We start from the raw sequence: 14864 nt of genomic DNA, 5'->3' as shown, positions 1-14864 counted from the left end.
ATATATGTACTGCAGGGAATGATGGAGTAAGCCACTGTCAATGTGGCTGTGAGAACCCATTCTGACAACAAATTGGATCATCAGTCTAGTCCTGAGTTTGCAGTCGGTCATCTAAAATATGGAATTTTCTCTTTTGTGTATGAGCACCGATTCTCTGTATTTCATCCGGTTTGCTCTTTTGCGTTCAGTTGTGGACAGTCTTTGATGCTTCAGAAGATGGCTGAAGTCAGTTTTCTTCTTTCTGTACTAATATATATTGTAACCTTTTGCTTAACTTAGAAATCTTACTTTGTCAACTTCGCAGCACTGCCGCCATGGAATTTGTGTGAGCAGAGAATTGGAGATGCGTCCAGTAGATGGAGAGTGGGGACCATGGGGACCTTATAGCTCATGTTCAAGAACTTGTGGAGGTGGAATCAAGAGCACCACCAGGCTCTGTAACAGACCAGAGTATGTTTTTTCTTGTTCTTCTTCATTAGAACACAGTGAAGGAATTACGACATAATGGTTTAGTTCAACATACTATGAAGGCATTATGGTTTCATGAATTCATTCAAAACACCAGTAAAATAAATGTGTTTTAGCCATGTGTGAAAAGAGGGATGAGTCTAGAGACTCCAGTCTGCTTAGAACTTCTAGAGTGCTTTTGCGTCAACTATATCATTCACATTTATAGATACTGATGAAGACTCACTTTGGTTTAGAGTCTTGTTTTCTAGCTTTACTCTATATACTGAGGGTTTACTTAAACATTGTGATACTTTCTCTGGACTAGAAGTTGCAAAACAAAAACGGTTATGCTGCCTAGTAATCCTTTTAGTGAAACAATTGATTTGCTTGGTTTTAAGACTCTCATAGCTACCACCAATAAGATTCACAAGCAACACTGATTACAGCAGAGTCAATTACAGTTTACATTATAGTAAGAAACTTCCATTGACTGCATAATCCATGTGGGCTTCATTCTCTGTAGCAAAAGTCAGAGAGAACTTTACCCTTAACTTCTACAGAGCAAGAGGTGCAGTTATGGCTATTGGCTTTTCTTAGGAAGTAATGCCGTCTTGATATTATCAGAAGGATAAATGAACCTCAGTGGAATCACCCCAGGTTATTTTATTTTCCCTGGTGAGTAAGAGTCAGTAGACTAGATCTTGATTAAATAGGCCTCCATCAGTCTGTAGAAGCTGATGCTACCAATATGCCATTGATTATTTTTTCCTTTCCAAGAACCTGCTGGTATGGAAGTATTGTGTAACGGGATTACCAAGTTAGGAAATGTACATTAGACTTAAGAGTAGACAAAGTGTTGTCCACAATTTTCATGTTTTAGATCTTTTGATCTCCAAGCTGAAACTGAAATTAAGAGTACATAAAAGAGTATATCTGCTCCTAATTTTATATTCTGTCTTTGTCAACTCTTTAGCATAATAATTTAAAATTACAGAGGAGATATTGCTTCTGTGAAAATTTTCATGACAAACAGGAATTTTAAAAAACAAGGGACAACATCTTATATTTATCTGTTTTTATTAGACCAAGAAATGGAGGAAAGTATTGTGTTGGCCGCAGGATGAAATTTCGCTCCTGTAATACTGATTCATGTCCAAAGGGCGAAAAAGATTTCCGGGAGCAACAGTGCTCTGAATTTGATGGCAAACATTTTAACATCAATGGTCTTACATCTGCTGTTCGCTGGCTTCCAAAATACAGTGGTAGTAAGTAACTACAATTTTTTTTTCCAATACATAAAATACAAATGTTTCTTTAACTAAAGTAATAAAACAGACAAGAAACCTGTTGGATTTTCTTTCCAGTTTCAATGAAAGATCGCTGTAAACTTTTTTGCCGAGTTTCTGGAACAACTTCCTACTATCAGCTGAAGGACAGAGTTGCTGATGGTACTCCCTGTGGAGCAGAAACCAATGACCTTTGTGTTCAAGGCTTATGCAGGGTATTTAAATCTAAACTTACTAATTATTAAAATCAGTTTTAACAGCTTGTAGAATAGATATTAAGTAAATATACACTGAAATAGCCATTATTGAAAATATGTAAAACCAGATGTTTTGAATTTACTTAATTTGATTTTAATCCCTACCAAATTAAGATCTGGAAATTGAAGCAATTAAGCAAAGCACATACAGCTGAATCGGAACAGTCTTTCCTCATTAAGCCTGATGTGTTATTATTGTCCGAGAGAGAGCAGAGGGAAACTGATCGGAAATTGGTGTAAAGGGAGGAAAGAATCATGCTGTGTGTTTATTGCTATCATATTTCTTCTATCAAAGAAGTGAAGAAGTCAGAAAATGCAAGGGTAGATAGATTGCATATTTATGATTTCACTGCAAAGTTGGGATGAACAGACTCTGGAAAGGGATCATTTAAACGTGTTTCATAGAAGTTATGGAAATGCCCACCAGATTTTGTTAGAAAATAACAAACTGATATATTATAAAAAGTTCAAGACTTTTTTTGTCCATCCTAAGTGGGTTTGCTGATTTCAGTGAAACTGGCTAAATTCAGAATGAGGAGAAAATGTAGCTTTTTGTTTGGATGTATATCAAAATGAAAGAGGAAATGCCAGAGAGCAATCCTGTTTATGATCGTAGGGAAAAAAAAAAAGAAAGGAAGTTTAAGTAAATATTTATAAACGAGAAGTGTTTCTGTGCTAGTCTACGTGTATTCTCCTTCTCATTTTGCAGTCACAACAGACTGGAATAGAATTGATATTCGTGCACGCATACAAAGTCATTTTAGAATTCCAAGACTTCATGTAAATACACCTGAGTTTACATACCATGTTGATATTTTTATACAAAATCTTTAAATACTTCTAGGTAGCTTTGTACAGTTCTTGACATATTAAGTGAATTTGTTGTATTAAGAATGTATAATCCAGAACTATAGTTTTTCCCATACATCACAGTATACTAAAGTGTAAGAAGGTTTTTCATGAATTGCCAAAGAAGACTAGATATATACAGTGAATGAAGATGTTTTTGGGGAGTGGGAAGCTAACATTGTGTGTTTTCACTGTTTTCTACTGGGCTGAATGACACAGCATTATATTTTTTGTAGCAAGCAGGCTGTGATCATGTTTTGAATTCCAAGGCAAGGAGAGACAAATGTGGAATCTGTGGTGGTGATAATTCTTCATGTAAGACACTTGCAGGTACTTTCAACCGTGCTCGTTATGGTATGTTTGTATTTTTAAAATCTTAATGTACATTTCAGTGTGGTTTAGAAATTGTATGTTTGAGGAAGTGGGATTTCAGTGTATGATCTTTTCAGCCTCTGCTAACAAAAAATATCCCCAATTTTCACTCATGCCCTTTCAAGATGAACAGGAAAGCACTGTGACACAGTGACCCATTCAAGTGAAAAATCTATCTGTGCTATGGTGAAAAGAACAGTTCAATACTTAGAGCAAAAAGCATAAGTAATCTCTGGTTTCATATCAAATTCCAAAAGGCCTCATCATGCGGTTTCAGCGGTTGAAAGAGACCACAGGCAAAGTGAAAATGACACCTAGAGAGCTGCCAAATAGGATCTTCTGTGGACAAAGGAGTTAATGGTCAACAGGGAAAGCGTATTTGGCATCCTGCTGGATTTATTTATTTTTTCCAGGCAGAGGCCTTGTGCCATGAAAAATGTATCAGAAAACTTAGAGGTGGGATACAACTACTCCTCCTGTACTTTTCTTCTGTCTGTCCAGAGATGCTGGAAGAAGACACAAACAACTATTTTTATTAGAGACTGGATTTCTGAATATGTGGTCAAAACACTACGGAAGAATGTAGTTTTTTGTTTTCCATCACTACAGGTATCACACGAATTACATCACAGATACATTTCATACAAATAAATAGTATGCTGAAGCCACCATTCATTTAACTATGGTAGATTGTCACTGTGTTGTTTAAAAGCTTTGTGTTATCTCAGACTTATTTACTTCTAACTGAAATTAATTCCACAAAGCAATAAAATCTTCATTTTGTGAAAAAACCCTATCATTTTATATTAAAAAGTAAATGATGAAAAATGGAAGCTCCTAGTTTGTTGGGTTTTTTTATTTTTACAATCTGTGACATAAGGTAGTCTGATTTGAAAGTTACTATGTCATTTGCTTTCCTAGATGCTCTAACTGATTTACTGTAGTGCTATGTGTTCTGAGGAAATAAATTATATAGGAGCTTTTATTTACAATGGGAAGCTAGATGACTACATTCATTATATAGAGTACAATAAAACAAGTTTCTCAACTTGTTGCTCTAGATAAGACAGAGTGTCGTTAGTTCTCAGAATCGCATAGAATTGCTTGGATTAAAAAAGATTGTCTAGTTTCAGTGCTCCTACCATGAGCAGGTTTGCCACTCACCAGGTCAGGGCCGCCCAGGGCCCCATCCAGCCTGGCACTGAGCACTTCTGGTGGGAGTGGGATCCACAGCTTCTCTGGGCAGCTTGTTCCTGTGCCTCACCACTCTCTGAGCAAAGAATTTCTTCCTAACATCTAGCCTAAATCTTCCCATTTAGTTTAAAGCCATTTCCCTTGTCCTGTCATTATCAGTCCATGTAAGAGGTCAGTCTCCCTCCTGCTTATAAGTTCTCCTCAAGTACTGGAGGGCCGCAATGAGATCTCCCTGGAGTCTTTTCTCCTCCAAGCTGAACAAGCCTGAATCTCTCATCTTTTCTTCACAGAGCAGGTGCTCCAGCCCTCTGATCATCTCTGTGGCCCTCCTCTTTGTTATATCACTAGATAAGCTTGCCAAAGTGTACACTTGGTCTTTTTCTTCTAACTGTAACTAGTGCCATTCCATAATGTCACAAGCCATTTTACTGAGGAGGAATTTGGAATTAGGCAAGAGCAGTTTGTGGTACGTGCCGGTATTCATATAGTTACGAGGATCATTAAGTGTTGAAATGACAGTGAAACAATCATAAGAAATTCACTGTGATGAAATGCTAATTTGCCTTACTCCCAGTTTAGAAAATGGTCATCTAATTATGTGAGCATAATTATGATGCTGGTTATTATAATTGCAGCAGACTAGAGCTTCTGAGGATTTCCTGGAAAACTCTTTTTCTCACTGCCTTAGTATGTGATCCAGTGTCCTGTTTATCCTTGACAATATGCTAGGCAATTTTATTTGTAGTTTCCTCCCATATTTTGTCTTCTGTATTCTACAAGGTTTTTGGTGTGAGAGATGAGGGCCTTTTGTGTGTGTGTGTGTGTTTGTTTTTCTTCCCAGTAGCGCTACACAGAGACCAAAGGCTGTTTTTATCCAGAGCATATAGCAAATCGTGCAGTTGCAGTGCTGCCCCCACCTGGTAACTTTGATGGGCCTGTGATTAGTTTAAACGTTCCTTTTAAGTGCATGGTTTTACTAGGTTAAAAGTACTGGGAAGTTAGTGAATTAAGAAACTCAAAAGACTATTCCTGTTTAATTTGCTACCTGCAGAGGTGAGTCAACTAACTAAAGTTCAATACAAGCAAGACTTTTAAACACAGCAAAACAAGTGGCAAAGTTAGCAAAGATTATATTAATGCCTCAGATTGCATGTTTTTGTTTATTCTTTCCTATGTTTGCCACATTCAGTTGTTCTTAGTCACAGTGGTCCTTTTGAATTTGTAATTAGCATCTGTGAGAAACTACTTTATTTTTAGCCTATACTTAAGTACAGAGCAACAGATATGAAAAGTAGATCAGTATGCATCTGATTTTGTTACCTGAAGACAAGGATACCGTAATACTGATTGGAGGTATTGCAGGAAACAATGACTCATTTGTGAAGCATTTTTATTCTAGAGGATGCTTGCCATGGTAACGCTTGCAGTAGCAGAATGTGGATCTGGCGTAGCTTGTTTGTCCAGTAAATCTACATCTATTGTGCGCCATTTGAGTATTTAGGACTTGTTCTGTAGAGTGCTTTTGTAAGATAGGGAAAACCTAACTCAGTTGTACAGAGAATGGAAGTACTTTGGTTCATTTAGACATGTATGAAAGTTTTGTGTCTAAACTGTGAGCAGCTACCATGTTTCCTGAGTCCCATATGATATACTCGACTGCTCTCTAGGTGAACGCATGTTATTGTTAAAGAACAGAATTCACATTTCTGAACACAGGAATGAATTTTAGTGTCTTTTCAGCTATGAAAATAAAAATTCAATTCAACTGACTTAGAGAAAAAAGATACATAAAGATATTCATGTTTCCATCCTGAAAACATGAGAGTATTCAGAAGTAATGGTTGGTGGTGCATGATAGGATTTATTGAATAAAACTAGTTAAATATATGTTCATATCTGCTAGCATCTGAGTATTTTTATCTGTGGTTAATTTGTGAATAATTACATTGCAGGTTACAATGTTGTAGTAAAGATTCCCAAAGGAGCAACAAACATTGATATTCGGCAGCACAGCTACTCAGGGAAACCAGAAGATGACAACTACCTTGGTAAAAGCCTCCAGCATACAACACTGACATATGATAGTTTTCGTGCTCATGTCAGAAGTCTGCTCTAGACACATGTTGTCAGAAACCTGATAAAGTCTTTAGAGCAAATATGTAATTACATACAATACCACCTGCCTGATTCTCTCAGTAGGTGTTAATTTTAATAAAAACGAGATGATAGTAGAATGATGGTAGGAATCAGAAATCTGATTCCTAAATGCCTCCCTTGTCAGAGAAGACAAGTTATAGCATACTGTATGATTTTGACAATTTTTGAGTTTGTTGTGGCCATGAAAATTAGATCATCGTGAGCCAACTAGAGAGTAATGCAGGCATTTGAGCTTATAAATACCGAAAACATATTTAGAAATGGAGCAGTCAGCAAACTTACCAGATTTCTCATGTTTTTTCTATTCTTCTGACATGTCTGAGTGTAAAGATGGTATTTTGATAGATTTATTTATAAATTTGCAAGTATGTGATAGAAACAAAGAAATGACAAGTGAATGATAACAAAGATCTTGGCTGTTTTATTTCACAGTAATTATGTTACCTCTGAAGTGCCTGAGAGTATACTGATGCATTGTTTCTTTCTCTCTTTTTCCATTGTTTTATTAATGTTTACTTTACTATTCTTCTCTGCTATTATAATAAAACGATTATTATTATTCTGAATGCATAATAATTCCCTTTTTTTTTTTACTTCAGAATTTACTTTTAATAGCTACTTACCTAAAAATAGCTTCAACAAGTACAAGAACGTGCACTGTGGAATAGGACAGAAATATGAATGATGTTTGTTGTCTTCTTCAGTACCTAACTAAATTAATGTAAAGCTAACTAAATTTAAAGTGTGACTGTACTCAGCTTTCAGCAGAACAAATATTATTAAACGTAAATGTTATTGCAGAGAAACAACAACTGCTCAAATGAAAGCTGCTAATGATTGGGATTGAATTAATGCATTAGAAAATGTTTGATACAACTTCAAAATCTTACAAGTAGACTAAAACAAAGCTGTGTTGATGCAAAGATGTGTTTTTAGAAGTTTTGATAGAAAGAAACTCCGAATGAAAATAGAAGCTTTACTTATATATTTTATTTTACTTACAGCGTTATCTGATATTCATGGGAATTTTATCTTGAATGGAAACTTTGTTGTAAGCATGTCAAAAAGAGAAATCAACATACATGGAGCAATTTTTGAGTACAATGGTTCAAACAATACGGTAGAACGAATTAACAGCACTGATAGGATTGAAGAGGAGTTAACCTTACAGGTGAATATTTACCTTTTTTCATGAACTTGAAAATTGGCTACGTGGTCATTGTGTTCATAATCTTATGTCATGCTCAAATTTACTGAAAAAACAGTTATTTTATCTCAATTAAGGTTTTGTGTGTAGGGAATTTATACAACCCTGATGTGCGTTATTCATTCAATATTCCAATAGAAGACAGAAGTGATCTGTTTACGTGGGATCCCTATGGACCCTGGCAGGACTGCAGCAGGATGTGCCAAGGTACTGTGAATTCTTCTGTCATCAGATCCAAAGAGCTGATGGCATTTAGGAAGGGACTAGTCTTAAGTACTGAGATTTTGTCTGCTTGTAAGGAAGAAACTCGGCATTTTCAGTAAACTTTGGGTGCACATAGCATTTAAGGGCAGAAGGGCTTCACTTTTCCTCTTTTCGGTATAGTTCTATACCCAGAATTATGTTTGTGTTCCCTCCCTTTTTAATTGTGGGAGTGGTTCATATAAAATAGTTGAATCAAGTCTAGTGCATCCTTTATAATTGTATGTCTACTAAGATATATTAAGCAGCTGTTACAGTACTTCCAGATGGTGACTGACTGGTCTAGTATTTTTCTGTGTTCTGCTACTTTGAATGGAGTTATTTGGAAATATAATTTTAAACCAATATTCCATATGCTATTACAGCCTAAAAACAGAGCCACAATATGTATAAAGTGTTATCCATGACTTGTTCATGCTCAGATTTTTTTTATAGATACTCCCATTAGCAGGTGCTTTCCTGTACTTGAGATAGATGTGAATTTCTGCCAATTTTGAGTCAGGCTGAAGACATACTCGTGTACTAGAGAGGCATAACATCCGCCAACTGTGCTACTTCTCCAACCTGAAAGACTCAAGGTCTTTTAGGTACTTTGTGCTCAAACTTTCTGCTTCCTTAAAGAAAGGGTCATGACCTCTTAGGTAACGCAGTGGCAAATGTGATTAGGATGAGATTGTTCTCACCAGGAAGGTAGCCAGCTGCACAGAGCAGCATGTTTCAGCAGAATTTGCTGTATACAAAGATTAATGCTAATGGGGTATCTCAGCTAAATTCCTAAATGATGAATGAAATCCATTATTGTAAAAAGGCTCTCTTATTTCAACCTGCTTTTCACTTTTCTTCTTTCCAAGGAATTAGAAGAAGAAGAATGACGTGCATACGTAAAAGTGATCATGTGGTAGTGTCTGATCAAAGATGTGAACATATACCTCCTGTTCCAGATGTCTCTGAAGAGTGTAATACAGAGTGTGAATTAAGGTAAAAAGAGGTTCCTCACTAATTGAATGACCGTGGTCTTACTTACTTTTATTTATAGAGATTGAAACAAAGTAATTGACTGCTTTATTCTTCCTTCCACCACTCCCCCTCCTTCTCTCATCCATCTCTTCTCCAACCTTTCCCTCCTTTCTCAAATCTATTTTTATATATATAACTATTTATATAGTTGGTTTATACATCAGGCCTACAGTTCTGCAATTAAGTAGAATTAATGTGTTTTTTCTAATTTATATTCATAAAGCTCGAAGTATTTTGTTAGGATTTTGAATCAGTTCTCCATGTGCTGGCACAAGAAAATTTTATTACTGAGCACAATGTTTTTCACCAGAATTGTTCCTGTAACTGAAACTAATGTGAAATACAGACTTTTTTTTTCTTTTTCCCACTCCAATTAAGCCCTCAGTGAAGTGTTCAGAGTATGAAGGATTAGAATTATAGCTTATATTTTTCAAAGTCACCCGGGAGATTTAGACAAAAGGTCCTTTAAATTTAAGAAGATGTTTTTAAAACTATGAGTTAAATTCTTTTATATTGCTTTGAAAATTCCAGTCATGACTAGCTATTCTCTAAAATGCAGTTCTAGGTACTTTCTCTGAGTGCTTAATTAACTTAATAAATCATAGTTAGCTTTCTATAACAGTTTGTCTTTGTAGGTGGCACAGTATTGGCAAAAGTGACTGTACATCAAAGTGTGGCCCAGGGTATCGATCTATAGAAATCCACTGCATGAAGTACTCTGTTTCAAAAGGACTCAGTGCTCTGGTGGACGATAGATACTGTGCTGATCAGCAGAAACCACCAACCAGAGAGGCCTGTCACGGCGACTGTATGTTAACAAGTTGGCACTACGCAGAATGGTCAGAGGTATGAATTCAAAACCTTATAATTATAGCATTATAGTTCTAGTTAGCGTTTGTAGGGAATCTTGGTTTCTATGTATATATATATATTCCAGTTTAATTAACTAAAAGAAAATAATGCTTGACAAATCCAGAATGGTCAGAGGTACAAATTCAAAACCTTTTAGCATTAGACTTCTAATTAGTGTTCATAACAACTCTTGTTTTTTCTGAATATATATATTTTTAGTTTAAGTAACTGAAAGAAAATAACGTTATACAGATGAGATGTTGTTGGAAGAGCTAATACCAGTCTCTGGATTTTGGTAACTGCTGGACATAATTCCTCATATTCTTCTAAGAAACTCTAGCTGTCTACAATAGTTCACAGCTTGTATTTAGAAGTCAGCGGAGAATATCAGTGTGCTAAAGGTGTGTATTTTATTTGGAGCCTTAATAATTTAGTACTGTGTGTATTGGAGAAAAAGAATAAGTACAATTTCAGCTTTAACCTTTGTTAATGAGTTTTGTCTTCAAACTACTAAACAAGGTGCCAAATTTATCCAAAGTGAACACAGTAACCATCTATAACTTTGATATAGCTACATTTGTCTAGCACTATGATTTTCATCTTTAAGACTGGTAACCTATTCTGACCTGTGTTTCTCATGCTATGCTTCCTATTTCATAATATCATCTGAATGCTGCAGTGTTCCAGGAGCTGTGAAAGAGGTATCAGAACCAGAGAAGCTTTCTGTTTGAACAACTTGGGTCGTCATCTTCCTGACAGGGAATGTCAGGAACTTCCAAGAGTTGTAACAGAGAGTTGCAATGAATTCTTATGTCCAAGCTGGTCTGCTAGTGAGTGGAGTGAGGTAATGGATCATGTAAAATTTAAGACTCCTTTGGGCCTGATCGTCAATATAAAAATAATCTGAACTGTGTTTTTTTCTGATTATTTTGAGGCACATGAAAGTAAAAATTCTTCAGTCATATGCTGATATGCCTCTCAGGTGTACAAATAGCATGAGAACTTCTGGAAACCACACCTAGATTTAATTCTTTTCTAATAAATTTAATTATGTTAAAGTGATATAGCAAAAGCTCCTTTATCTGGTGATACATTGATACATGTACCTGCCTTTTTTTCTGTAGCAAAGAACCTTCAGCCAACTGGAGAGTGGAATTATATCCATTTCATTGTAGATTTTATAGGTGTAATAGAATGATGGATGGTTTAAACAGGTTCCCAGTGAAAGCTGTGATATGTGCACTGATATTTTATGGCTTTAGAAACTTGATAGTGATTTACTTATATTACATGTTTGAGTTGATGTTTACTAGAAATGGAAAGCTCACAAAAGAACTGGTTCTGTTGCATGATGTACATTCATGGAATATTTTTGTGAATTATGTAATCTTCAAAATCCTGCAGCTTACTATAGAAAAGTGAAGTTTTTACAACCTGATTAATAATATTATTTTACAGTGCCCTGTGACTTGTGGCAAAGGAATGAAGCATCGACAAGTATGGTGCCAACTTAATGATGAACAACTGAGAGATGATTTCTGTAATCTGAATGACAGACCAGGATCAGTAACGCCATGTGAACTTCCTGAATGCGCATCTTGGCAAGTAGGGCCTTGGGGAGCAGTGAGTACATAAGTATTTCTGGCTTTTTGTTACTATTTCAGACCATGAGTGATCACAGAACAAAACCTTTTATGCATTTTAATTGGGACTTAAGCAGATATTTGAAGGTGTTTTGGTTCACATGTCTGTCTGGTTCTATTGATTTGTCTGGCCTGTAATTTAGGAATGCCCCCATGTAAATTAAATGCTTCAAATAGCCACTAACTTTGAGCCTTAATATAAAAAATTACCAATGATATTTCTCATGAACATGTTTAATCTCCCAAATAATGAAAATGTAGATAGCATAGCATTCAAATGAATGCGGAAAGTAAAAGACCAAGTATTTATAGGTGCACCAACACATTTAACTTATAGCTTGAATTAAGATCATTGATATATATATGTTAAATAATAGCAAACGAGAAAAGTCAGTATTTGGTTGTTTTGTTTTGATCTTCAATAAGAAAAGAGCTTCTGTCTCTTAATGTAAAAGTACTGTTCAAAAATATGTTCTTTGTCTAATTGTGCTCAGGGTCAGCAGTCCTGGCTTCATCCCCTCCCAGTCTGTTGCACACCCTCCAACATACTGCAGGGGGCAGAGTGGGAAAAAGAGGAAGTGGTGATATTTTGCAAGTATTGTTGTGCAATAACCAAAATAATGGTTTGTTGTAAATTCTGTTTTAACAACATATGATCTGATGTGAAGAAATTTACCTCCATCCCAATACATGTTCCTATTTATGCTAGAGAGAGAGTTTTAAAATAGAAAATGTAATTAAAAAAACAATTTCATTTAAACATAGTGCTATTTCAAGTGTGTGACATTATTGACAGTGTACTGTAACGTGTGGACGTGGATACCAGATGCGTGCAGTCAGATGTGTTACTGGGACTTACAGAGTTATTTTGGATGATGACAGAGAATGTAATGCTGCTACTCGCCCTAGAGATAACCAAGTAAGTTAAGAAATAACTTCCACTTGGTTGAGCATTTTAGTTAAAAGCATCTGAACACGAACATTGTCTACTGACTCCTCAGAGAAACTTATAAGAAATGAGTTCTAAAATGAGGAAACTATATGCTCTTTTTCTGTGCTTCATATATGGCGTGGAGAATAATGTGGAAATTAGAGCTTTGAAAATTTGGTATATGTTGAAGGGATCCAAAGAACTGATTATTTGTAAATACATTTTTTTAAAAAGCTCCAACGTGTAGAATAAAGTAAGGTGACTGCTTGCTGTTATACTAAGTAATCACACCTAGCTAGCTTGGAATTCTGTTCTAGAATTCTGTTTGTTCTTAAAAGAAAGATGTATTTACTTGAGGAAAGCTTTGATAGTGGAAATAATCCTAATTTAAAACTGTGTAGACATGAATTGTATATGGTTCAATATGGTATTAATATGGTTCTCTACGCTTCCTCCCCATCTCTGTTTAATTACTTTATCACTCCTTGATTTAAATCTATTGTTTTTCAGAAGAAATGTCTTCAATAAGTTAGTGGGTTTACTTCTATCTGAAAGCAATTAATGTCAAACATGCTACGTATTAGTTTGTTGATCTGGCTACCAGATTGCATTTACATGCAGTTAGGTGGGTAACCACTTATCTCTTGGAGGACAGGCTCTGATTCTGATCTTTTTTTTTTGATAGTGAAAGAAAATAGGGTATTGGGGTCCAGAATGTACCTTGCACAAGTCACCAGCCCCCTGATGTCTTCTTGAATAGGATTTCAAAATATAAAAGCCAAGCAATGAGTACAAATTAATTTCCACTCCACTCAAAATTAGTTTGAGTATGCTTCATATTTGGGGTTGTGGTTCTTGTTCATCTGCTGACTGGAACTGAACAATTTATTGTTACTGGTAACTGAAGGTATAGAGGACAGCAGAGCTGCTTTTTTCTCTCAGTTTTGTACTGCGCATGGCTCTGAAACAGAACAGAGTCATGTTCATGCCAACTATCTCCAGCAAGCTACTAAATTTGGCTCTTTTCTCAAACTGCAAATATTAGCTATTACTAATACAGAATTAACATTAAATAGATTGTCTTCACCTCTCCATTTAAAATAAAACAATTTGTTAAAAATCTTTGAATAGTGCCACTGAAAAGTAGATTTACTGGTTAATTAATGCTGACATATTGTAGTAATAGGGTCCATCTCATTGTGGGAGCCATCTGCTTTACATTTGGCTTTTCCTAAATTTAGATTTTGAAAGCTTTTTCTTTTTTTTTTTTTTTTTTTGTAACTCCATAGGAATGTGAATTGCCCTCTTGTCCAGAAACTACAAAATTATGGACGACATCACTTCCTCTAATTCATGTAGGAAAGGTGACCCAATGGCGATATGGATCATGGACCCCAGTACGTAATGTAATGGTGATCACAGCTGTCAGAGCTGTTCTCCATTCTTTCTCCCATTCTCTGTAAAACTATTGTTATTATATTTTTTAGACAAAAATCTGCTTGAGATAATTCTTAAAGAAATTCTGATTGTGTTTTTTTTTAAGAACATGTTAGTTGTTTCAGAAGGAGATCGACACTTTCCAGCCAATTCTGTGATTAAACCTGGCCGGGGAAAATAAAGGAAAAACAAATGAATGGGATTTGAGGGGCTGAAGTTCTGAGCAGAACAGTTTTGATGTGATTAAGAGTGTTCAAGGAGATGTGTTTTAAAATAATTGATCAGTTTCTGAGAATGGAAAACATCTTTCATTCAAAAATATGATTTACATCTTGTATGTGAGTAGCAATATTAAGTAGTTTATGTCTTTAAAAATCCAATTACACATAACCTGTGAAATAAGTGATACAGACCCAGCTGTTACATGCACAGACTTTGTTTAACCAAAGAGTGTTTTAGTTCTATTTGACAGAAATATAAAACTTTAAAATCATCTGTAAAAATGTATCTGTCTGTCAATCCCTTGAGGTTCTTAATGAGGCATATAGTAATTATATCCTTGCCGAAAAGGTTTTAACAAAACAGTAGTGAAGAGTGCATGGAGTGGAGCTACATAGAAGCTCTCTACTAAATCCCCATGGTACTTTTCAGCTATAAAGGCATCTAAAGGGGCTCAATGGATTACTTTAATATGAACTAGAATGTGATTACCAGGTTTTTATTACATCAGTTCATGTAAATATTGCATCACTCTGGAACAACTAGATGGTTCTGGAAGCTGCTCTCTAATAATTCTATTGTTAATAAATTTAAAAATTCCCTTTGCAACCGTATAATGATTCCGTATATTAGAGTTTAAATGTTTCCTGTTATATATGCTGAATTACTTTCCAATAAGGCTCAGCACTTCAGTTCCAATCCTAGAGGAATTCTTAAGGCCCAAACCACCTA

The 14864-nt window shown here is 35.5% G+C and overlaps 1 protein-coding gene across 7 annotated transcripts in view; it reads left to right on the top strand.

The window, feature by feature from the left end:
* Positions 1–14864, top strand: part of ADAMTS20 (ADAM metallopeptidase with thrombospondin type 1 motif 20) — an 84576-nt gene that overhangs the window by 36853 nt on the left and 32859 nt on the right. For 6 of the 7 annotated variants that reach the window (XR_003077126.3, XR_003077121.3, XM_015282468.4 and 3 more), the window contains exons 12-24: positions 305–450; positions 1534–1715; positions 1815–1951; positions 3079–3196; positions 6361–6456; positions 7570–7736; positions 7850–7979; positions 8885–9011; positions 9686–9896; positions 10582–10746; positions 11361–11525; positions 12342–12464; positions 13766–13873. Coding sequence is in view for 5 of the 7 variants with exons in the window: in XM_015282468.4 (XP_015137954.2) it covers positions 305–450; positions 1534–1715; positions 1815–1951; positions 3079–3196; positions 6361–6456; positions 7570–7736; positions 7850–7979; positions 8885–9011; positions 9686–9896; positions 10582–10746; positions 11361–11525; positions 12342–12464; positions 13766–13873 (1875 nt within the window). In the remaining 2 variants the exon portion in view is untranslated. The remainder of the gene's footprint in view (positions 1–304; positions 451–1533; positions 1716–1814; positions 1952–3078; positions 3197–6360; positions 6457–7569; positions 7737–7849; positions 7980–8884; positions 9012–9685; positions 9897–10581; positions 10747–11360; positions 11526–12341; positions 12465–13765; positions 13874–14864) is intronic. The other variant, XM_015282450.4, reaches the window with a different exon arrangement.

Source organism: Gallus gallus, chromosome 1, assembly GCF_016699485.2.
Source record: "Gallus gallus isolate bGalGal1 chromosome 1, bGalGal1.mat.broiler.GRCg7b, whole genome shotgun sequence".
In the NCBI taxonomy this organism is placed as follows: Eukaryota; Metazoa; Chordata; class Aves; order Galliformes; family Phasianidae; genus Gallus; species Gallus gallus.
Note: the sequence above shows the minus strand (reverse complement) of the source record. Positions and strands in the feature narration are given on the sequence as shown.